Source organism: Enhydra lutris, unplaced genomic scaffold (genome assembly GCF_002288905.1).
Source record: "Enhydra lutris kenyoni isolate GAN:26980312 unplaced genomic scaffold, ASM228890v2 scaffoldscaffold77, whole genome shotgun sequence".
In the NCBI taxonomy this organism is placed as follows: Eukaryota; Metazoa; Chordata; class Mammalia; order Carnivora; family Mustelidae; genus Enhydra; species Enhydra lutris.
In genome coordinates, this window is record NW_019154161.1 from 2,892,688 (window position 1) to 2,916,031 (window position 23,344).

The 23,344-nt window shown below is 50.1% G+C and overlaps 2 protein-coding genes across 6 annotated transcripts in view; one reads left to right on the forward strand and one right to left on the reverse strand.

Moving 5' to 3' along the window:
• Positions 1-4,266: 4,266 nt before the first annotated feature.
• LOC111160584 (orphan sodium- and chloride-dependent neurotransmitter transporter NTT5-like) lies at positions 4,267-14,197 on the forward strand. The gene is made up of 11 exons (XM_022523779.1): positions 4,267-4,486; positions 4,650-4,807; positions 4,914-5,040; positions 5,192-5,370; positions 6,269-6,379; positions 6,589-6,830; positions 11,843-12,029; positions 12,401-12,602; positions 12,717-12,876; positions 13,331-13,496; positions 13,709-14,197. Exons 1-11 carry the CDS (start codon positions 4,267-4,269, stop codon positions 14,195-14,197), a joined length of 2,241 nt encoding a protein of 746 aa, XP_022379487.1.
• A 5,692-nt stretch (positions 14,198-19,889) lies between these two features.
• The window catches only part of LOC111160558 (transient receptor potential cation channel subfamily M member 4), a 39,536-nt gene continuing 36,081 nt past the window's right edge, over positions 19,890-23,344 (reverse strand). For all 5 annotated transcript variants that reach the window (XM_022523748.1, XM_022523749.1, XM_022523747.1 and 2 more), the window contains 5 exons: positions 21,329-21,522; positions 20,941-21,073; positions 20,683-20,755; positions 20,482-20,587; positions 19,890-20,255 (listed from right to left, as the gene is read on the reverse strand). In XM_022523748.1, coding sequence (XP_022379456.1) covers positions 20,251-20,255; positions 20,482-20,587; positions 20,683-20,755; positions 20,941-21,073; positions 21,329-21,522 — 511 coding nt within the window. In that variant the 3' untranslated portion in view covers positions 19,890-20,250. The remainder of the gene's footprint in view (positions 20,256-20,481; positions 20,588-20,682; positions 20,756-20,940; positions 21,074-21,328; positions 21,523-23,344) is intronic.

Here is a 23,344-nt window from a genome sequence, read left to right on the forward strand (position 1 = left end):
GGCAGAGAGGCAGGCAGAGAGAGAGGGGGAAGCAGGCTCCCCGCTGAGCAGAGAGCCCGATGCGGGGCTCGATCCCAGGACCCTGGGATCATGACCTGAGCCAAAGGCAGAGGCTTAACCCACTGATCCACCCAGGCGCCCCCAAATCTTACATTTTAGATGTCTCTTGTAAACAGCATTTAGTCTTACTTTGGTTTTTTATTGAGTCTGAAAACTCATCTTTTAATTGGAGCATTCAGTCCATTTACATTTAACACAAATCCTGATATGTTTAGGTTTAAATCTACCATTTAATGAGGTATTTTGTACCTGTCATATATAATCTATATTATTTTTTCTTCTCTTGAATTCTTCGTGCATTCCTTGTTTTTATTAGTCTATTTTTTTCTTTCCTATAGCTTAGAAATTATACTTTTTGGTTATTTATTTTAAAGATTTTATTTATTGGTTTTACAGAGAGATCACAAGTAGGCAGAGAGGCAGGCAGGTGGTGGGGGGAGCAGGCTCCCTGCTGAGCAGAGAGCCCAATGCGGGGTCCAATCCAAGGACCCTGAGATCATGACCTGAGCTGAAGGCAGAGGCTTAACCCACTGAGCCACCCAGGTGCCCCAACATTTTTGTTATTCTTTTAAGGATTCCCGTAGATAATAATTATGCATACATTTTATCCGATAATGTTTATTGGTACTGTAAGCGAACCAAATGAGAGTTTGTCCACCTGATGCTAAACAAGCCAATAAAAACTGGCACCAAGAATTTACTGGTGTGGTGCCGCCCAGGAGAACCAGGAGCTAATGGTGGAAAGTCCCAAACTCCCCAATAGCTTGCAAGCAGGTGGTTTTTTTTTTTATTAACATATAATGTATTGCTTATTTCAGGATTACAAGTCTGTAATTCATCTTACACAATTCACAACATTCACCATAGCACATACCCTCCCCAGTGTCCATCACCCAGCCACCCCATCCCTCTAAACCCCTCCCCTCCAGGAACCCTCAGTTTGTTCCTAAAATTAAGAGTCTCTTATGGTTTGTCTCCCTCTCTGGTTTTGTCTTGTTTCCATTTTCCCTCCCTTCTCTTGTGGTCCTGCCTTGTTTCTCAAATGCCTCATATCAGTGAGATCACATGATAATTATCTTTCTCTGATTCGCTTACTTCACTTAGCATAATGGCCTCTAGTTCCATCCATTTTGTTGCAAATGGTAAGATTTTGGGGGTTTTGATGGCTGCATAGTATTCCATTGTGTATATATACCACATCTTCTTTATCCATTCATCTGTTGATGAATATCTAGGTTCTTTCCACAGTTTGGCTATTGTGGACATTGCTGCTATAAACACTGGGGTCCATGTGCCCCTTTAGATCACTACATTTGTATCTGTAGGGTAAATACTCAGTAATGCAGTGGCTGGGTTGTAGGGTAGCTCTATTTTCAACTTTCTGAGGAACCTCCATCCTGCTTTCCAGAGTGGCTGCACCAGGTGGCATTCCCACCAACAGTGTAGGAGGGTTCCCCTTTTCTCTGCATCCTCACCAGCATCTGTCGATTCCTGACTTGTTAATTTTAGCCATTCTGACTGGTGTGAGGTGGGATCTCACTGTGGTTTTGATTTGTATTTCCCTGATGCTGAGTGATGTTGAGCACTTTCCATGTGTCTGTTGGCCATTTGGCTGTCATCTTTGCAGAAATATCTGTTCATGTCTTCTGCCCATTTCTTGATTGGATTATTCTTTGGGTGTTGAGTTTGGTAAGTTCTTTATAGATTTCAGATACTAGGCCTTTATCTGATGTCATTGCAAGCAAGGGTTTTTAAACGATGAAAATTCAGGGTCTTGGATCATGATGATTAATTAAAGATTGGGTCAGCTCTATTCCCTTTCTTTTTTTTTTTTTTTTTAAGATTTTATCTATTGGGGCACCTGGTTGGCTCAGTGGGTTAAAGCCTCTGCCTTTGGCTCAGGTCATGATCGCAGGGTCCTGGGATCAAGCCCCACATCGGGTTGTCTGCTCTGCAGAGAGCCTGTTTCCTCCTCTCTCTCTGCCTGCCTCTCTGCCTGCTTGTGATCTCTGCCTATCAAATAAATAAATAAAATCTTAAAAAAAAAGATTTTATCTATTTATTTGACAGAGAGATTGAGGGAGAGCACAAGTAGGCAGAGCAGGAGGGAGAGGGAGAAGCAGGCTTTCTGCTGAGCAGGGAGCCCGATGTGGGGCTCAATCCCAGGACCCCAGGGATCATGACGTGAGCTGAAGGCAGATGTTTAACTGACTGAGCCACCCGGACGCCCCTCTATTCCCTTCCTTGACTATCCCGTCCCTTCTGGCATGTTCCTGTCTGGTTTCAGTGTAGCTGTTGTGGCGTGGTTGCTCCGCTTTAGGGCCCCAGAACTGGAAACCACTCTGGGCAGACTGCATTAGTGACGTCATCTCTAGAGTACAAAGACAGAAGTTCTACATCCTGTGGTTACTGCTAAGCTGCAAATTATTATATTGTCTTGCAATCACCACCCATGAGATTTGTTATCTCGGGCAGAACAGCATCCCACAGACTTTTCAAGAAATAACTTGATGGTATATCCTGAGACAATTTTACAAGTTCCTTCAACAGTAGCTAAGGGCCCTGTGACTCTGGTCAGAAGCCCCTAAGAGCCCTATGTCTGGATTGTGGGGTCAGCGGGGGCTTGCATCCCCACTTGCAGTACTTTTATCCTCTTCCTGGAAAACACAAAGTACTTGTAATTCTCTTCCATTTGCCGCCCTCTGAATCTTTGATGTCATGTAATTCTTATTCTTTACTTAATTAATACCAAGTAAGATGTTACTGTTTGTGTTCCTGTGCAGTCTCCATTTTATCCACAGACTTACGTTTTCATTACTGTCAATTCCTTTCTGCACGTCTAACCTTCCATCTAGGATAATGTCCCGTCTTACAGAGGCATCCACTGTGGTATTTCCTGTGCCACAGGGCTTCTGATGACAAAAACTCTGTCTTTATTGCGTCTTCATTTTTAGGACCCATGAATTTCCAGCCAATGGCTCTGTTGTTTTTGACAATGGTCTGATGTACAAATTGTTCCACAATGTGATGCAATTAAATTCAGTCTACTTTCTGGGAGTTAGTGTTTGAACTCAACGTTTGAGGTTTGTTCTGACCCCAGAAGGGATCTTCTTACCTGTCTCTTTTCTTAGTTCTGTCTCGTATGTAACCATTTACCTTATGTCTTCATGAAGTTACCAGCCTCCTCTCAATTGCTACCACCAAAACCTCCGCTGATTTTGAGCGTGCCCTTAGCCCTTAGGCTTCAACTTCCTCAGACTCTGCTTCAAATGAAGTTAGTTCTTCTGGGAAACATTTCTGGGCTCATGTGCGAGTAGAAGGGCGCTCCTGACTTTTACTTGTACCACACTTTTCTGAAATTTAGTGTTTGCAACACGTCGCCAAAAAGAAATGCGAAATGCTGGTGGTCTGCCCTTTCTGGAAAAATGCCGTAGCCTCTGAGTGTGATCTGGGGAGAGGGGGAACCCTGTGGAGTTTCCATAGCACTAGGCCAGGAGGGAGGAGAGTGGGAGCAGGCTGCGGGCCCAATGCCACTGACTCTTCACTGTTCTTAGTGAGTTTTACCAGATTTTCTTGAATAAATGTTTCTTCATTGGCTGCATGCCCTTAGGACAATTTCCAAAGACCTTAAATGTTTCTTTCTTGGCCGTGGTCACAGAGGCATGGTTCCACAGAAACTTTATGCTGCCTTTCCTGAAATGGAACCCCAAGGAAGCTTTCGAATTCTACCAATCCTCTAGACCCCACCTTAGATCTACTGAATCAGTCTGGAAAAGTGAGGCTGGCAGATGGAAAGGCAGGAGTCTGTGTGTTTTGAGGTTTTGTGGTTATCATAGGTTTGAGACCTGCTGGCCCAGAGCCCTGTGTGCATTAGCTGGGCCAAATAGACCAGAAAGAGAAAGGAGAGGAACCTGAGTGCTAGAATGTCCTCCCGATTGGTGCTCACACTGTAACAGTTATTAAATATTTTGAAATTCGTCTATTTGTTAGATGAGGGGAAAAAAAACTAACCTGAGTCTCAGAGATGAAGTTATTTGTTCAACCAGTGAGAAGGACCAAGAATTAAATTCTGTCCCTTTGTTTGCTCTAAAACCCTGCTGTCCTGAACTTTTACAGGCTGGTCTCTGAGACAAAGACCTTAAAGTCTGTTCTTCTTGGTGACCCCAAGATTCCCTCAGGAGTTGGCTGGCCTGTAAGAAGAAAGTCATGGGGTCCACTGAACTCTCAGAAGAGAAGACTTACACACAACCCAGAAATTCCTCATCACCGTCCTGGAAGCTCACGGCCAGGGAGATTCTGGCCACCAAGACCCAAAACTACTTTGCTCAGATGAAACGAACCAAGAACATCTTGATGCAGGTGGCCTTCTCCATTGGGCTGGGCAGCGTATGGCGCTTCCCCTACCTGTGTCATCGGAATGGAGGAGGTGAGGCCAGGCGCCCGGATCCTGAGTTTCGGGAAGGAGTGTTAAGGCTTGGAGCCCAGACTCCTGGGTCCTGGGTGGAGGGTGGAGAGAGTTCTAGGGGATGAAGAGGAGGGGGGCCGGGACTCCTGGCTGCCTGATCACAGCTCCTGGCTCCCTCCTTCAGGCAACTTTATCCTGATGTACTTCTTCATGCTCTGCTTGTTCGGGATTCCCCTCTTATACATGGAGATGATCATGGGGCATTGGCTGCGTGTGGACAACATCCGGGTCTGGAAGCAGCTCGTGCCCTGGCTGGGCGGCATAGGATACGCTAGCATATTGGTGAATGAGGGGCCCGGCCAAGAGGCATTCCCACTCAGCCCTTGTGGTGTCCGGCTCCCCCGTCTCTGTCCATCCTGTCCCTCAGGCCCACCGTGTCCACCCCTAGGTGTGCATCTTGATAAGCTTGTATCACAGTGTCGTCGTCACCTGGAGCATTTCCTACCTGGGCAACTCCTTCGATAATTCCCTGCCCTGGAACCAGTGCCCACTGGTGAAGACCATCAATGTCACTGGTGAGGAGAGGGAGAGAAAAGGCCGGCAGGGCCACGGGAGGCAAGGGCACCAGGGAGCAAGCGATGGGGAATGAGAGCCCAAAGGGAGGGGGCAAAGAGCAGGGCCAAGACACCGAGTGAGGCGGTGCCTAAGCGCCTGCGTGCTCCCCAGACCTCTCTTGCCTCCGGACGGTGTCCCACCAGTACTTCTGGTACCGCAGCACCCTGAGTGCCTCAGGCCATATTGAGGAAGGGGTCGAGACCCTCGTCATGGAGCTCACCCTGGGCATCTTTGCAGCCTGGTGCATCCTCTTCTTAATCATGATCACAGGGCTAAAGACTTCAGTGCTGGTGAGCCACCCTGACCGCAGACTCCTCTACCCCTTCACGTTTGCAAACCCAAGTATCCGGCTTCCTGCCCCGACGCCGTCCAACTCCTTCCTGTTGACCCCTCTTCTCTAATCCCCGTGACCCTCCCCCACTCCTAGAGGACTGGCTCCACCACCCAGGTCCTGAGGAAGGTGCCGTACTCTCCCCAGGCTGTGGCAGCCACCAGTTGTCTCACAAAGAACTACTTCCCTCCGGCCCGTGGCCGGAATGGGACTCTGTACTGACCCAGCTCGCTCCTCACCATCCCACACCCCCAAGGCATAGCAGTGGGCACCTTCCAGAGCAGACCGCGGTCTCTCCCCGTGAGCCTTGCACCCTGCACCTGCCTGCGCATTGACAGCGCCTGTTAATCCCTGAAAGAGCTGATTGCCACCGGCTCCTGTCCAGAATTTCCCATTTATTTTCTTCCAATCCATACTTCCAGCCCGTGCCCCTGGCACCTGCATCATATTCTCCTTACGTGGAAAATTCATTTCAGTGTGTGAAAATCTCTGCTCAGCTGGGGTTCCTCCCCCATCACCTACGATGCTGTTTCATGCGGCCCTAACTCAGGCACAGACCGGAAACCCAGGCCAACAAGTGAATGACGTCCAGCCGCCCCACCAATCAAAACCATTTATACTTGGGATCTCATCCCTCACTTCGGAGCAGCTCATTGGCGGATGTTCCCCCCAACAACACTGTTGTCTCCCTAGAATAATCCTCCTACAGCTCCCTCCTGTTCCACCAGACCACCTTAAGCCAGCTCATGCCCATCTCTCCTCCGGCTGACCTGTGTTCCCTGTTAGTGCGTGCCTCTGAACCGCCCCCATCCCAGCTTCTCCTGACTTCCGGTTTCTGTCCTGACCCACCTGGCCAGATCCTGGTTTTCACGGTGTTCCTTCCCTGCATCCTCCTCCTCTGCTTCCTCATCCAAAGTCTCTTCTTGGAGGGTGCCGTTGCCAGCCTCAGACATATGGTGACCACAGAGGTAAGGCTGGGGTCTCCAAACCCTGTCCCTCCCCCAACTCCCCAGTCCTTCAGTGACTCTCCTTCTCCGACGTCTTCCTTTCTGCCCCCAGCCTGTTCCTCATCCCCCTGCTCTTTACCCCAGCTCATAGCTCTTCCAGTTCACCAATGGGTCCACTCTGAAGCTCAACCCCAAACCTCTCTCTCTCTCTCTCTCATCCCCATCCACAGCTCTCAGCCTGGGCCTCGCTGGACCTGTGGCGTCAGGCAGGAGGCCATGTGCTCTATTCCCTGGGCCTGGGCCTGGGCACCACCATCAACTTCTCCTCCTACAAGGCTGGAGAAGACAACTATATCCAGGTGGCCTCCTTGATGGCCCTGGTCAATCTGGGGACCTCATTGCTGGTCACATCCATCATCTTTATTGTGCTGGGGTTCTGGGCCACCACTAGTGGCCCCACCTGTGTTGAAAAGTGAGTAATTACAGCCTTGTAGGTCCAATAGGGGGTCTCCTTCCCTTAGCGATCCCCCAGCTTCATGGGCCTTCAGACTCAGACCTCTCCAATAATAATGATAACAACAACAATCATAATAGTTGTATTAATAACATATTCTCAGAGAAAACTGGCAAATTATAATATTCCAATAGCCAGCACTTTATAGGTAAGAAAACAGTCCCAGAGACAAGACTGTCAGAAGGCTTCCAGAAATTGCAAGTGGTGTAAAGAAGATTTCAAAATCAATTATTTAACTCACAAAGGAGGTTGGTACAGAATTCTGAGCCACAATCAGTGGTTACTGGCATAAGCTGCATGTTGGACTCATTTGGGGAGCCTTAGAAAACACTTACACACCCGAGTCTCACTTCCAGAGATTCTGATTTACTTGATCTGGGGTACATTCAGGCACCGGGATTTTTTTTTAAATCTCCAAGGTGGAGTTTCTCTTCCAGGTAGGATGTTGAAGGCTGCAAAAGTCCATGCTTCCTTGATACAGCAATGTTAAAAATGAAGAAAAAAAAACCCCACACCCTAATACTTTCTGTAACATTACTGAAGAGCAGTGGACACAAAGGAGCTTTAAGGAACTAAATACTGGAGAGTGATGAGTTCATCATAAGTGAGCAAAGAGCCATGAATGCCTTTATACCTGGGGGTAAACGCCTGACCTGGGGGCACATGGCTGGAGGCACAGGCCTGTCATGGATGGAGAGACTTTGCACAGATAAGAAACCGGGCAAGCATTTTATCACAGGATGCGCTGTCAGTAGTTCTTGGAATCACAACGAGCCCCCAACAAATAAATTGCTTGACCCAATAGTTTTCCTTTCTATATCTAGGAATTGTTTTGGAGAAGTGGCAGAAGTTGCAACAGAGACAGGGCTAGCAAGCAGATGAGCTATCCATGGTCTCATGGTGCTCAGATCTGTAGGCCCACTGGAGCTAAATGCATAGATAAACCAAAAACATCTACAGCTAACAATCCAGCCCACTCTAATCCAAATAATGACAACATCAAAGAAATTAGTCCTCGCCAGGAGGAGGGGGTCATGCAGGAAGTTGGAGGGATGGCTCGAGGGCAAAGTGAGACCTCCTCGATCCCATTTGAAGGCAGAGAAAAAACTCAACTAATTAAAACTGCTCCCCCACCCCAGCTCGCCTCAGTACTTAGAAAACTCAAAATAAATAGCCCTCATCTAGCTGCCTCCTGGAATAAAAGGCTTAAATGTATTGAGACTACACAAAATAAAACAAATAACATGTTGTTCTCTACGCAGTGTCCAACATGGAATTAAAACCCTCAAGACATTCCAAAACCCAGGAAAATACAATCCATAGCCAAGAGAAAAAAGAAGACCCAAAGACCATCCAGACATTAGAATCAGCAGACAAGAACATTAAAACAGCCATTATAAATATGTTAAGGAATTTAAGAGAAAAGATGAATACAATGGAAGCCATGGAGATATTTTAGGGAAGATACAGAAAAATCTAGAAAAGGACCACATGGAAATTCTAGAAGTCAAAAGTAGATGAAGATAAGGTTTCGCTGGATGTATTTAGTTTAGATTGGAACCTGCTGAATAAAGGGTCAGTTAATTTGAGGACCGGGTTAATAGAAATTCTACAAAGTAAAGGACAGAAAGGACAAGAAGAATGAGAAAAACTGAAGAAGAACCCCAGTGACCTAGAGGACTAATAGATGTATAATTGGAATTGCAGGAGGCGAGGAGAGGAGAGAGAATTAGGGCAGGAAATCTTTAGTTTTATTTGTAACGGCCACAACTCCAGGCAACCCAAATGTCTGTCGGGAGGTGAGCAGATAACAAACCTTAGTACATTCATTCAACAAATGGAGTACTATCTACAAATAAAAATGAACTGTGGATGCACACACCGACATGGATGAATGGATGAATGTCAGACGTTATACTGAATGTAACAAGCCAGACAGAAAAGAGTACACACTATATAATAAATCTATATGAAATCTAGGAGTAGGCAAAATGAATGTGCAATGATGGAAATCCGTAGTGGCCTCTGGAATGGAGTGAATGCCCTGGAAAGGGGCCCAAAGTAATTCTGTGAAGTGATGGAAATACTCTATATCTCGATTGGGTGACTTGTCAATACTCACTGAAGTGAATATTTAATATTTGTGCTTTTTATTTTCTCTGATATAGCTCAATAAGAAATGGGTTGGTTTTTTAAAAAGCTTCTGGTTGATTCCAATGAGAACCGTTACCTCCTCAGGCAGCACTGTCCAGTAGAACTCTTTGTGGTGCCAGAAACTTCCTATACCTGCACTATCCAGTGTCGTAGACACCAGCCACAAGTAGCCAGAGCACTCGACATGTGGTGAACATGGCCAAAAAATGCAAATGTGACCAAAGACCTGAATTTTTCAATTTATATCATTTTTTTTAAAGATTTTATTTATTTGACAGACAGAGATCACAAGTAGGCAGAGAGGCAGGCAGAGAGAGGGGGGGAAGCAGGCTCCCTGCTGAGCAGAGAGCCCGATGCGGGACTCAATCCCAGGACCCTGGGATCGTGACCTGAGCCGAAAGCAGAGGCTTTAACCCACTGAGCCACCCAGGTGCCCCAATTTATATCATTTTTTAAATTTTTATCTATCCATTTGAGAGAGACCACACACTGGGGAGAGGGGCAGAGGAAGAAGCAGACTTCCTGCCACGCAGGGAGCCTGATGCAGTGGTCAGTCCCCGGACCCTGGGATCATGACCTGAGCTGACAGCAGATGCTTAACTGGTGAGCCACCAAGGTGCCCTCATTTTTATCATCTTTATTAGCTTTAGTTGACATGGCCATATGTGCCTAGTGGCTATCATGTTAGTGCGGCCCTAGAAGAACTGCCACATGAGCCCCTCGCCCTTCATTATATAGAGCTTGTCAAACTGCAGTGGGTATTATGAATTAGTATTAGATCAGTCAGTAAGTCTGGGATGAACCCAAGATTCTGCATTTCTTTTTTTTTTTTTTTTTTGAAGATTTTTAAAATTGATTTGACATAGACACAGAGAGACGGAACACAGGCAGAGGGAATGGGAGAGGGAGAAGCAGGCTTCCTGCTGAGCAGGGAGCCCAATGTGGGGCTCGATCCCAGGACCCTGGGATGATGACCTGAGCCAAAGGCAGCCACTTAATGACTGAGCCACCCAGGCGCCCCAAGATTCTGCATTTCTAACAAGTTCCCAGGTGATGCTGCCCCTCCACGGAGCTTCCACTTAGAGTAGCAAGGCTATAGGTTACTCTCTCTTTAGGTAAGGAAGGGTGGAGTTTGCTTTATTAGTGTTTTCTAATCAGGAGAACAGAGGACAGCTGAGGATCTGTTAGCATTTCCTTAAATTAAGCACAGTATTTATGGCCCCGTGATCCCCATTCCCAAGTGTGTATCCTAGAGAAGTCCTTACACAAGCCCTGCTAATGGATGGTTATTGTGGCACTTTGTCATCTCAGGTAGCGGGGTCATTATTTGGGGAATAGAGTATAAAATGCGGGTTGCAAATGCAGCAGAGGGCGGCAGTCAGGAACAACAAACTCAGCAATATAGAGATGTTGCCAGAAAAACTGAGGGAAGAAAAGTAAGGAACAGAAAACCAAAACACAGTGACACTCAAGTGATGACACACAAAACATACATTTTGGGGGGCTCAGGCAGGTGAGCATCTGCCTTTGGCTCAGGTCATGAGCCCGGGGTCCTGGGATAGAGTCCCTGCATCAGGCTCCCTGCTCAGCGGGGAATCTGCTTCTCTGTCGGCGGTGCCCCTTGTGTTCTCTCTCTCTCTGTATGTCATATAAGTAAATAAAATCTTTTTTTTAAAAACCCATATATTGGGGCACCTGGGTGGCTCAGTGGGTTAAAGCTTCTGCCTTCGGCCTGGGTCATGATCCCAGAGTCCTGGGATCGAGCCCCACATTGGGTTCTCTGCTCAGCGGGGAGCCTGCTTCCCCCTCTCTCTCTGCTGCCTCTCTGCCTGCTTGTGATCTCTGTCAAATAAATAAATAAAATCTTTTTTTTTAAAAAAGGAAAGAAATCTACACTCACACCCATCAGAAGAAAGCCACATGTTGTTTAAAATAAAAACCCATAGATTTCTTTTTTTACAAAGAAATATCCATATTTAATGTTTTTAGTCAAACACATGAGAGTAGCTGAAAGCATGAAAGAAAGAGTGAAATTCAGACTTCGAGGGAAAAGTTTAAACAGACTTTTCTCTGCTGGTTGAGGAGAACGATTGTGAGTGGGTTTGATTATCGCAGCACTCCAAACCTGAGGTCCAAAAAGAGAGATTCTGAGTGTATTCCTTCCTAGAGCTGTCATCACAAAGTCGCACAGACTGCGTGGCCAAAACCAAAATCTGTCTTCTCGCAGCTCTGAGGCAGAAGTCTGAGATCAATGTATTAGCAGAGTTGGTTCTTTCTGAGGACGATGGTGGAGACTCTGTCCTGTGCCTCTTCTGGTGCTTTGCGGGCAATCTGGTGTTCCTTAGCTTGTAGGTGTCTGCCTTCTTCCGCACGTGGCTTCTCCCTGTGTGTGTTTGTGCCCGACTTTCCCCCTTTTTATAAATGCACCAGTCATATTGGATCTGGGGCCACCCAGGATGATCTCATCTTTAATTACCTCTGTAACAACCTATTTCCAAGTAATTTCACATTTTCAGGTAGCGGCGGTGGGGGTGGGGCCGTGTTAAAGGACTTGAACATAAGAATGTAGCCGAGGCAGGGGAACAGTTTTCAACCCGTAACACTGAGGAATCTTAGCTACTACAGAAGGGACTTCTGTCCCTTAGGGGGACAACCAGGGCAGTTCACCCTACGTCCATGTGGTGAGTTTCCAGACCCTTGTTAACCAGCTGCGCTCACCTCGGGCCGCTCGCTTCCTCTCCAGTCCCCAGCTGGTTTGCGCAGGGGGGCGGGGGGCAGCCTGGTCACCATCTTTCCTGGCCTCTGCTGCTTTTCAGGAGCGTCTCAAAGCTGATGAAACTGATAAAAAGGGGCGTCCTGCCTCAGGATGCCAAGCCCCCAGAGGACATCCTGCTCCTGCCCCCCCTGGACTACCTGGAGTGGATCAGCCAGCTCCCTCAGCACCTCCAGAACCAGATCATCCGCTTCTCCCCATCCTGCAGCATCAAGACGCAGAAGGTAAAGGTGTGTTTGCAGGCGCAGGAGGGTACTTCCCGACGTGTCCTTCCCCAGTGCCCTCTGGGGGCCACCCCATGCATCGCCGGAGGCAGGCAACAGAGTCATGTCTCCACCACCACTGCGTATGTACCAGGGTCTTTGCTAAGTGGTCACTTGACTTTAATTCTCACATCAACCCTAGGATCCCAGTCTGTTAGAGGAGGAGACTGAGGCCCTGGGAGGTAAAGCTCACACAGCCCAGCAGACACTCAGCATTCTGCCATCCGCTCACCCATCTAGGTGTCTTTCCTCTGCCCGACACAGACATTGCTAATCGATCACTGCACCATTCCCCCCATCCAGACCCACCACTGCCTGAGAGCCCTTCTCCCCCACAGTTCATGGAGGGCCCCGGCCTGGCATTCGCAGCCTTCTCCCAAGCCGTCTCCTTGTTCCCTGGCGCCTCTTTCTGGGCCATCCTCTTCTTCTTGACCCTGGTCATCACAGGGCTGAACACCTTGATAAGGATCTTGGAAAGCATTACTTATCCCCTCCAGAACTCCATCTCCATCTTCCGGAGGTATCCCAAGCTGCTATCAGGTATATGGATTCTCACCCTTCTCCCCAGGCCATCCCAATCTCCTGGGCTCATTTTGACCCCTCGCCCACCCCTGCACATAGACCTCAGTGTGGCCAAACCTGCCTTTGCCACAGTGTTTGTCTGCTTGGGAGGTTTTCTGGGCAGCCTCATCTTCACCAGTCACGCTGGCAGCTACGTAATGTCCTTGTTTGATGATTGCCTGGTCCCGCTGACCCTCATCATCATTGTGGCCTTCCAGAATGTGGCGCTGGCCTGGATCTATGGAGCTAGGAGGTGATGTCCAAGTCCTGGGGTCTACCCAGCCAGGGCCCATCCCAGGTCTCTGAGGATGGGGCGGCGGGGGGGGGGGGCATGGTCTGCTCTCTCTGTCCCATAGCAAGGGGGGGTCTAGCTAATAGCATGGGGTGCAGGAGGGAGTGATCTGAGGGCAACCACGTGGGTGCTGACATGAAGAGTAGTCAGAAAGCAGGAGACTCAATTTCCCCTACCATGGGCCACATGGGATAGTCTGAAGGCAGAGGGCCGGAGCCCGGCACTTGGGTCAGGGGGCTCCCATGAGGAGACCAGATCCAGGGCCCAGCCTCAGGGAGGGCCCAGCAGGACTTGGTAGCCCCTACGAGTTGAGAACTGGTGAGAGAACCAGAGGTCTGGCAGACCCAGAGCTCTAGGTCCTGGTGGCCAGAGGAGGGCTCCTTCTAGACATCTGTGCCCATTGCCCCCACCCCAGGGTCAGGGAAGAAATATTCGGTGATCTGGGCCGCCTGCTGTGGTCCTTCCTCACTGTCCTGTGGTGCTATGTGACCCTGCCTGGGCTGCTGGCCCTGACCACCATCAGCCTCATGCAGCTCTACCAGACGGAACCCCCCTACTACATTGCCTGGAACAGCAGTATGGTGAGATCCCCCTCCCTGGCCTCCTGCCCGCATTCTGGGCACCCCTCCTCTGATCTCCCATTCCATAGGGTCCTAGGTCTGGGCTCCTTCCGTCCCCAAGGACCCTTTAGCCAGCTTCCCAGCCCCTAGGGAACCTGATCCAGCGTCACATGGATTGAAATCCCCTAACAGCCCCCTCCTCCTCCACCTTGCTCCCTTCTCTCCGCCCGCAGAGCCACGAGGTGAAGCAGCCCTACCGGCAGGGCACCCTGAGCTGGGTCACCTTCCTCAGCGTCCTCACCTTCCTGCCGATCCCCATCTACCCGCTTCAACACTGGTGGTACCTCCAGGACCACATTGCTTCTGACCCCTTTGAAAAGCTACAGTCCAAAAAGATACCCTTGGTGCCCCCCAAGCCCTGGCCTAAGCACGGCATGAGGTCCCAGGAGGGAAACAAAGACAGCTCCTCCAAGAGGCGCAGCCTGTCCTTGACTCGGGGGCCGAACCTGAACTCGTGGTGGCGGTTCAGCTTGCCCTTGAGCAGCCGGAGCTCTTCCTGGTTCAGCCTGCCTGTCATGAACTCGCAGACGTCCACACTGTCCACGAGGAGTTTCAGCCTTCCGGTCTCAAGGCAGGTGAGCCCGGCCTTAACACCCATAGACAACAGTGACCAGCACGTGAAGACCAAAGACGAAAACCAGCACAGGAACTCTGTCCGGTAACTGGTGACGCCACCCCTTTCCCAAGGCAGCGAATCTGTCCAACAACTGGCGGCATGAGCGCCCATTTTACTACAGAATTAATGGGTTCTGCCGGCAAGGAGGGGGGGGGGTAGATGGGAATCGTGCCCATCAACCGCTCATTTGGCCTTGGGAAGAAATGGACAACTCAGGAGCTCTTTCCTCTCCTGGAATAATACCAGTTCTGCTAAGTGGAACATTCTGCTCCGAGGTCGGAGAATTCAGACCAAGAAGTCAACTCAGCCATTCACAGGGCTGGACCTAGTTCCTCCTTTCTCCCTGTGAGTGGGGAGTACCGTGTTGGCACAGTGGGGATGGGCTTCATGGCACTGGCCAGGACCCAGCCTTTCCCGTTATCACGGAGATAGACAGTGTTCTCTCCAAACCCCAAACTCCACCGCCAAACTGGATCTCTGGGTGGGAGGTGGGGGGCTGATTTCTCCAGGGCTACCCTCTCAGAGTGGGCTGGGATAATAATGCTAAGTCAATAAATTGATCCGCGGAGACCCCATGCACAGGCTGTGGGCACCGTGTTCTTTCTGTCAGCCTCCTCCTACCCATATACCCTCCAAATCAGCAACCTCTGGTGACCTGAGAGTCCGGTCTGGTGACTCCAGTCTCCTTCTCCCTTTGGGACACGGTTTATGGAGTTTCTGTGTTCCTCCTTGTTCTGGAGTTGAGACAACCCATTGGGGAACTTCGCAGCAATCCGTATTACTCAATCCAGAAAGTGTGTTAACCCTTAAATCTAACGTGGTTCGGGGACCATACTACCGAATGTGTCCCGTCGCTATCCTGTCACTTCTCCTGCCAAGAGGGGAGCATGCCTGAAGCTGCATCAGGCAGATAGGTCCCCTCTAGCTATCATGCTTCATTCTGACTTGGGGTAGAGTCGCTCACCCACTTGGGCAGTGGGAGGTAGGTCACGTGGTTTCTGTGGGCTCAGGACCAAGGACTCTTAGAGAACTTAGAGCTTCTTAGGGTTGTCTGCGGGAATAGGTAACACTACCCTGCCTCTTCAAACACCAAACGGAGTTAAGGCAGCTCAGGAGGTGGAGGCACCTTCTAGAAGCCACACCTCTTTGTATCTTCCTGGGTAACTCCCCATCCCCAAAGACCATGACCTTGAGAATCAATGCCAGCTCCCATGCCACCCACTCTGGCTCCAAATCACCTCCCAAATTTCTGCCTGCCCATTCACGCCTTTCATTTACCTCAGAGGTCTCTAAACATTGCTTATCACACTCCCTTACCGGTGACAATTTTTTGAGAAAATATCCCCAACATGTGTAGAAAATCTCGTGAACGACTGTCGTTCTACATCATCTCGGTAAAGCTTAATTCGTTTTGCTTATTTCCGTTAAAAAAGTAGCTGTAAGTAGAAATTCTGTTTCTTCCTGCAGCCCCAGTGTAATGGCTTCTACAACCCAATCTGGAGAGCCCCGAAAAGGTCACAGGCAGAAAAGCTCACAGGCCCTTCACGCGTCCGAGACTCGCACCTCCTGGCTTCCTGCCTCCACCTTACTCTCCAGGGACGCTGGGTCTGGGCTGACGTGGCTCCAGAAACCAGCTGCGGGGAGGGGACCTGGTCTCCCCTCCCTCACCTCTGCGTCACTTCCCCTCTCAGAGGCGGGACGGGCCGCCGCGAACCAGGTATGGGAAGAGCCTGGCGGGGTGAGCTGCGGACCAGTGGAGAGGATGCGCCTTAAACCACGCAGGGCTCTAGCTCTACGGTCGTTGTTTTTGTGTGAGGTTGGAGGGGTGGGGAGTCCTGGCATGCGCGACACTGTCCCAGGGGCTGCAAGCCGCGCCCCCTTGCCTTGGTTAACACTTAGACAAGGCACAGACAGGCCCTTTGCTGGCTACTTCAGCCGCCGGGGGAGTGGATACCGCAGCAGGAGGCTCGAGGAGAGAGAGAAAGGCCCTGAGATGACCAGTCCGCGACTAAGGTGGAAGTAGAGTTGAGGTCTTCTGGTTCCTAGTCTGGGATCCTTTTCTTTCTCGTTTCTGTACCAGGTTAACCCCAGGTTAACCACTTCTTGGCCCCTGTGGCTACGGTGCTGGCACGTGACCTCCATTCCCCAATCCGAGGTGCTTCCCCAAGCTTGGAGAGGAAAACAAGGACATTTGAGGCGACCTCTGTGTGGGGGGAGGTTGGTAGTCTTGGCGGATGGGGAGTGGAAGCCTCTGGACCCCCTGCTATGAGGTCTCGAGGCATGCGCGAGGGGTTCTGTTGTTGACCTTGGCCGGGATGGCCGTTCCGTTGGCTTAGGTAAGCCGTCCGGGGAGCAGCTGCGGCTTAGACCGGAGTCCGCAGACGTTCCTGTAAGGGGCCAGATGGTATTCTTGGCTTCGCAGGACACAGGGTCTCTATTGTATACTCTTTGTTAGTTATTTGTTTTTCATAACTCTTTAAAGACGTAGAAGTCATTCTTAGCTCGAGGGCCAGAGGATCCCACGGGCTGTGGTTTGCCGACACCCGGTCTGGGGCCGCATCAGGCCACCAAGAAAATGCCGGTGGCTAAGGCAGAATTCGGTTTGGGCTCCCTAGCCGGCCGACATCGGGTGAGGCCGCCACCCAGCCAGTCCGGCAGAAAGAAGGGGGACCCAGGAATTGCCGGGGGCCCGGATCCTTAATTTTCAAAATAAGTCTTTGTAATTCCCTCCCCGCTTCGGCCTCAGTCATTACCCAGGAGACAGTCTGGCCGAGATGAAGCCGCTCTCGGACCACCCAGACTCGCTGACCAAACCTCCTGCCCCAGGTGTGCGGACCGGGACGTGAGAAAGGTTGTCAGAAATAGAAATAGTCAGAAATGTATTCTGAGTGGATTTTTGAGGAACTGACAGTCGATAATACCAGATGCGTGCGGAGAGCAGGGAAAACAGAAAGTCCCTAAACTTCCATCTGTCTTCCAGGGTTGGCGTTGGGGCTGGGTGGCGGCCGCAGCCCAGGGGATACCAGCAGCCTTTAACTTTGCCCCGACAGCGAACTAGGCCGTCCTTTAGGGGAACCTTTGTACATGGAGCCCCCCCACCCCCGGCCCCGGAGCCGGTGGCGGGGACAGTTCCTTCTGGTGGGCTCCTGCCGCTTTCAATTCCAAAACGGATTAACGCAAGGACCAGGGCAGCTCTGCTCTCGAATCTGCCATTTACATTTCACCATTTCAGACCTCACTGGTTGTCAGGTTCAGATTGACGGACCCTAAAATGCAGATGAAAGGCTGGAGAGTTAGGAGACCTCCACGTGCGGGGCCTCCTCTATCCGAGAGCTGACGAGGAGCCAACAGCAGCCTTTCCGCAAAAGCGGCGTTCGCGGCGGCTGTGTCGGCAGGTGGCGCTGTGGCACTGGGAACTGGCCTCCCTGGGTCCCGCGGCGGCCGTGAAGTCAGGAAAACGGACTCTTCTTTCTCCTTTTGGGAACCTGTTGTTTCTTTACGCTGTTCTAGAGAGGACCACGCATGCTCCAGTCTCTGGTTGGGAGAATCCCCCGACACTTGGAGGGCATTCACAGTATGGACACCCGAAACATCAATTATACACTTAATAGGAGAAGCCGAAACAGCACATCGCATTAGCCCAAAGGCCCCACCAAACAGGGTCACTTGGGCTTCCTTCCCCCACAGTGAAGTCGGGTGTGCGCTTTCCTTCTTGGGGAACATGGACCCAGAAGTCTAACATGCTTGAGTCGTGAAGCATCAGCTTTAGCAAAATTTTCCACCTGCGAGGCATGTAAGAGCTATGAAGGCTGGTCCGTGCTGGACCTTCTTTATAGTTAGAAGCTTCGGGACCAACCATGTGTTTTTCCTAAACTATGAAACGTCTGTTTGAGCCCAGGCAGTCCTCATATGGTGACTTGGGGAGCTGGGCCTTCATCGTCATCTTCCCTCAAGGCCCACCCATTCCTAGCGGACTGATTAGACAGAGGCCATCACTGACACATCATTCCTTCCCAAGATGTGCGAACGGCGGACTAAGCACAGGAAAAGCAGCTCGGTGTCTTCAGTCATTAGGGAAATGTAAATCAAACCCACAATGACACCCCACCTCACACCCACCAGGATACTGATAACCAAAGAGAAGGCAAAGTAACCAGTTTTGTGGAGGATTTGAGGAAACTGGAAACTCCTGCGTCACTGGTGGGAACATGAAATGTTGCACCCGCTGTGAAAATCAGCTTGGCAGCTCCTCAATTTCCACTCTAGGTCTAGGCGCAAAAGAACTGAAAACAGTGTTCAAACAAAAACTTGTACGTGAACGTTTATAGCAGCATTATTCGCAATTGCCAGAAAGTAGAAGCCACGCAAACATCCATCAACAGATGAATGGATAAAATAAAAGTGATGTATCCATACTATGGTAGTGTTCAGTCCTAGGCGGGAGGGAAGTTCTCATACAACATGGATAAATCTTGAAAACATTCTGTTAAGTGAAAGAAGTCAAACACAAGGGAGCACACGTGATGATTCGATCTATATGAAATACCCAGAAAAGGCAAATCTGGAGAGCTAGAGAACAGAATGGTGGTCCAGGCCAGCGCTGGGGGGAGAGAAGCCGCAGCAATGAGTGCTATGTGGGTACAAGGTTCCCATGTGGAGCGATGAGCACTTCTGGAACCAGATAGTGGTCATCACGGATCAACTTTGTGAAAGTACCAAATGCTACTGAGTCGCGTGCTTCTAACAGATTAAAATGGTGAATTTTGTATCCTGTATATATTACCATGATTAAAAAAAATATACCAACTGGAAACAATGAAATAAAATTGCCTCTACTTACAGACGGCATCACTGTATCCAGAGAAAACCCCACTCTGCAAAAATTGTACTAGAACTAATAGAGTCTAGCAAAGTCAGAACGCGTCAGTAAGTAAGAGATCAGCGGTATTTCTGTCTACTAGCAGTAAGCGACCGAAGTTTTAAAATGTCAAACAGTATTAATATTGCCACCATTGTCACTTATATTATTATTATGACTTGGGTTAGAGAATTAATTCGGCACCTTCCAGAGAAATCTGGATGCCACACAACACTTGGAACACTTGGCGGTATTGCAGACCTCCTCTGCACCCTAAGTGGCAGATAATTGGAATTCCTCCAGTTTGGAGGAAGGATGTTTTGGTTGTGATTTCTGGATGTGGTGGTTGTTGGTGGTTGTCTCGCTATTTAACTAATAACTGCTGTCCGTTCAGTCTTGTCATTACCGGTTTACTTTGTTACGGGTTTAGTTAAACTGCATGGATAATGATGCACATTTGCCTCAATTCCATGTGCGCGTGGCCTGCAATTTCCCACTAATTAGACTCTTTAAAGACATTTCTGCAGTTATCTACTCAAATCTGCATCATCTGTTCCCCTCTTGCCAAAGCAGATGTACACAGCTCCCACCCACCCCCACTCCAGGAAATAATTTGCTTATTATCACTGAGTTCTTTCTCCACTGGAAAGTAGGAACGGGGGGTGCAGACGGCTGGGATTTCTGTCCCACTGAAGTGAGAACCATCAAAAGAGCGCACACGAGAGGTGCTGGGCCGAGTGGACCTGGGAGCGGAGAACAGACCTGGAGATTATCTAAAATACGGCAACAGACTGACCAAAGACCTCAAACCCAGCCCCAGCCCCGTGGCAAAAGGATCTAGATAGCCGCCATTTCCTCAGGAATCAAGCACTGGACTCACTCCTCTCAAGTGGCTTTATTTCCCCAGTGTGGGGGGCTGCAGGTGGGATCTGTGATCCCTGAACCCCATGACCCCGCAGCCTTCTCCCGCCCAGCGGGCTGTGGCAGCGCCTTCAGAAGAGCAGTGCCTGGGCTCGAGGCTGAGCCTCCCGGAGTCGGACGGGTTCTGGGAGGAGCTGGGCCTGGGTGGTTCGCGTGGATAACACTCCCCGAGGGGGTCCTGACAGCAGCTCCGCGGTCCTCCGCCAGCGTGGGGCCCCCGTGCAAGACAAGGCCACGCGGTGCAACGGTCAAGGACCAGCTAGGACTCTGGGGGCAAACACTCCCTGTGGGGACGACTCCTTGAAGTCTGCCAGCAGGGCTCAGTCTGGAGGGAAGAGAGAACGGGCGGTGGGATGGAGAAGACGACAAAACGTGGGCGGCTGGCAAGAAGGAAGCACGAAAAGCCCAAAGGAAACAGAGTGCACCCCAGGACAAGGGAAAGGCAGCGCGCGGGAGAAAAACACTCAGAGAGAGAGGAGCAAAAGCCCCAGAATGTGCGGTGGTGACCGCAGAGGCCAGGGATAGGCACAGGCGCACCCCACAATACTGACCTTTAGGCCCAGACGGGGCTGGTGGCGGCGGCCCCCCTGGGGGCAACAATGTAGAGCGGCTCAGGGCGTCAGCCACCCAGCCCAGGACGCGGCTACAGTGCTGCACCTGGGGAGCGGGAGGGACAGAGGGTAAGAGACTAGAACCCACACCACCCCCCCCACCCTGGCCACACGCCCCCGGCCTGGCCCGGGAGTCCTCACCTCCTGCTCCAGCCCTTTCAGACGCTGCTCATACTCCCGGATCCGCCTCAACTGCTTCAAGGCTGTGTCCACCCTGCAGCCCACAACCACCAAGGGCATCAGGCCCGATCCCGCCGCCCGCTAGCCCCGCCCACCTCGGAAGCCCCACGCCCGCAGGCCCGCCTTCCTCCCCATCACTCTGGCTCCGCCCCACTCGGGCTCCACCAGGAGCCTGGCTCCTCCCTCCTCCCCCCTCCCCCCAGGAAGCCCCGCCCTCACTTTTGCGCCGTGCGTTTCAGACGCTCGGAGTCGCTCTCCCGCTTGTCCCGCGCGCGAGCCAGCAGGAAATTCTCCTTCTGCACCGACTCCCACGTCAGCAGCCTCCGCTCTGCTTCCTTGGAGAGGCAAACCCCTGGCAGGGGGGGCGAGGGCAGAGTCAGAGGGCCTGCCGCCGCCTCGGCCCAGCCCCACCAAGGCCTCCAGTGCGAGCCGGCTCAGACCACGCCCTGTGCAGGTCTAGGCCACACCCTAATACTTAACACCGGCCCCCCCAACCCTTGCCCACGTAGTGCTCCCGGCCATCTTCCCGCAGCCTGTCCGTGCGCTTCCTTCTCTCCAGGGCCTGACCCCTGCGCTTCTCCCTTTCGCATCAAACCCCCGCTCTCACGAAAATGTTCGACGACCGGGGAGGGCGGCAAGCGGGACCGACGCCTGCGTAGTTGCCGGATGAGGAGGCGCACGTGCGAGATGATGATAAGGGGCGGGGCCAGCGCCGGCCGAGAGTGAAATTCCCGGATGAGGCTGTAGCGCTGAGCCTTCCAATAGAGGTCGCTGTTTCCCTGTACTTTGCCGAAGGTGTCGCTGTGGGGAGGAGAGGTCAAGGGTCATCAGAGGTCAAAGAGGGCAGATGAAGGTTAGATAGTAGACAGTATGTTTGAAGTCCAAGGCAGCAGGCAGATGTCAGAATCATTAAGGTCAGAGGTATTACAGGATGCATTTATTAGGAGCTGGATTAGGAGGGCAAAAAGATGTCTGGGGTCAAGGGGAGACAGCGTCAGGAATTAGGGTAGAGGTTACAGTCAGGCTCAAAAGTCAGCTGAACACAAGTAGCTAAAATCAGAAATGAAAATGGAGACATCACTACGAACCTTACAGAAATAAAAAGGATTATAAGAGAACACTATCCCAACTGTACACCAACAAATTAGATAACCTAAATGAAATAAATGGACAGATTCCTAGAAACATACAAATTACCTGACTCAAGAAGAAATAGAAAATCTCAAAAGACCTATAACAAGGGATTAAATCACTCATCAAAAATGTCCCAACAACAAAATCCCAGGCCTAGATGTTGTTGTTGATGAGTTCTATGAAACATTAAATAAGTAAATAACACCAAGCCTTCTCAAATTCTCCCAAAAAAACTCCAAAAAAAAAGAGGAGAGAACAGTTTATGACTCATTCTGTGAGGCCAGCAGCATTACCATCCCAGATAATGATAACACAAGGAAACAAAATTACAGACCAATAGTTTTTATGGATACACACACAAATATCCCCAACAAAATACCAACAGACCTACTTCGGCTGCATAGTAAAAGGATCATATACCATGACCAAGTGGGATTTACCCCAGGAATGCAAAGGTGCCTCAGCATACAAGAATCAATATAATACACCACCGTCATAGGACAAAAAGAGAAAAAAAACAACCACATGATCCTCTCAAGTGGCAGAGACACAAAAAGGCATTTGACAAAACCCAACATCCTTTCATGGTTTAAAAAAAAAAAACAAACAGATAGGATTAAAAGGAAAATTCCTCAACATGGGTATAGGGTACTTATGAAAAACCTACGGCTAACACCATACTCAATGAAGAAAGACTGAAAGCTTTCAGCTAAAATAAGGAACAAGACAAGGATGCCCACTCTTACCACAGCTCTTTGTCGTTGTACTGAAAGTTCTAGCCAAAGCAATTAAACAGGAACAAGAAATAAAAGGCATCCAAATTGGAAAGGAAGACATCCAACTATTTCTTCTCACAAATGACACGATCCTATATATCAAAAATCTCAGAGAATACCAAGAAAGCTACTAGAGGGGCGCCTGGGTGGCTCAGTGGGTTAAGGCCTGCCTTCGGCTCAGGTCATGATCCCAGGGTCCTGGAGTCGAGCCCCACATTGGGCTCTCTGCCTGGCAGGGAGCCTGCTTCCTCCTCTCTCTCTGCCTGCCTCTCTGCCTACTTGTGATCTCGCTCTGTCAAATAAATAGATAAAATCTTAAAAAAAAAAAAAAAAGAAAAAGCTACCAGAGCTAATAAGCAAATTCAGCAAAGTTGCAGGGCACCAGATCACCAAAAATCAGTTGTGTTTCTCTACACCTGCAGTGAACTCTGCCATGTCTGCCAGCCAAGGACTGCCAGCAGTCTGCCAGAAGGTAGGAGAGAGGCAGGGAACAGAGTCTCCTTCACAGCCCTTAGAAGGAACTAGTCCTACCCATACCTTGGTTTTGGACTTACAGCATCCAGAACTTGTGACAGAAAAGTTTCTGTTACTTAACACCATCCACTTTTTGTTACTTTGTTAGGGAAGCCCCAGGAAACTAATACAATGGCTAATGGCCAACTAATTTTTTTTTTAAGATTTTATTTATTTATTTGTCAGAGAGAGAGAGTGCG

Excerpts from the sequence above, each read along its gene's own strand:
- LOC111160584 (XM_022523779.1), top strand. The coding sequence starts at position 4,267 with ATGGGGTCCACTGAACTCTCAGAAGAGAAGACTTACACACAACCCAGA. Across the intron at positions 4,808-4,913 it reads TAGGATACGCTAGCATATTG|GTGTGCATCTTGATAAGCTT; the intron begins GTGAATGAGGGG and ends GTCCACCCCTAG. Across the intron at positions 6,831-11,842 it reads GGCCCCACCTGTGTTGAAAA|GAGCGTCTCAAAGCTGATGA; the intron begins GTGAGTAATTAC and ends GCTGCTTTTCAG.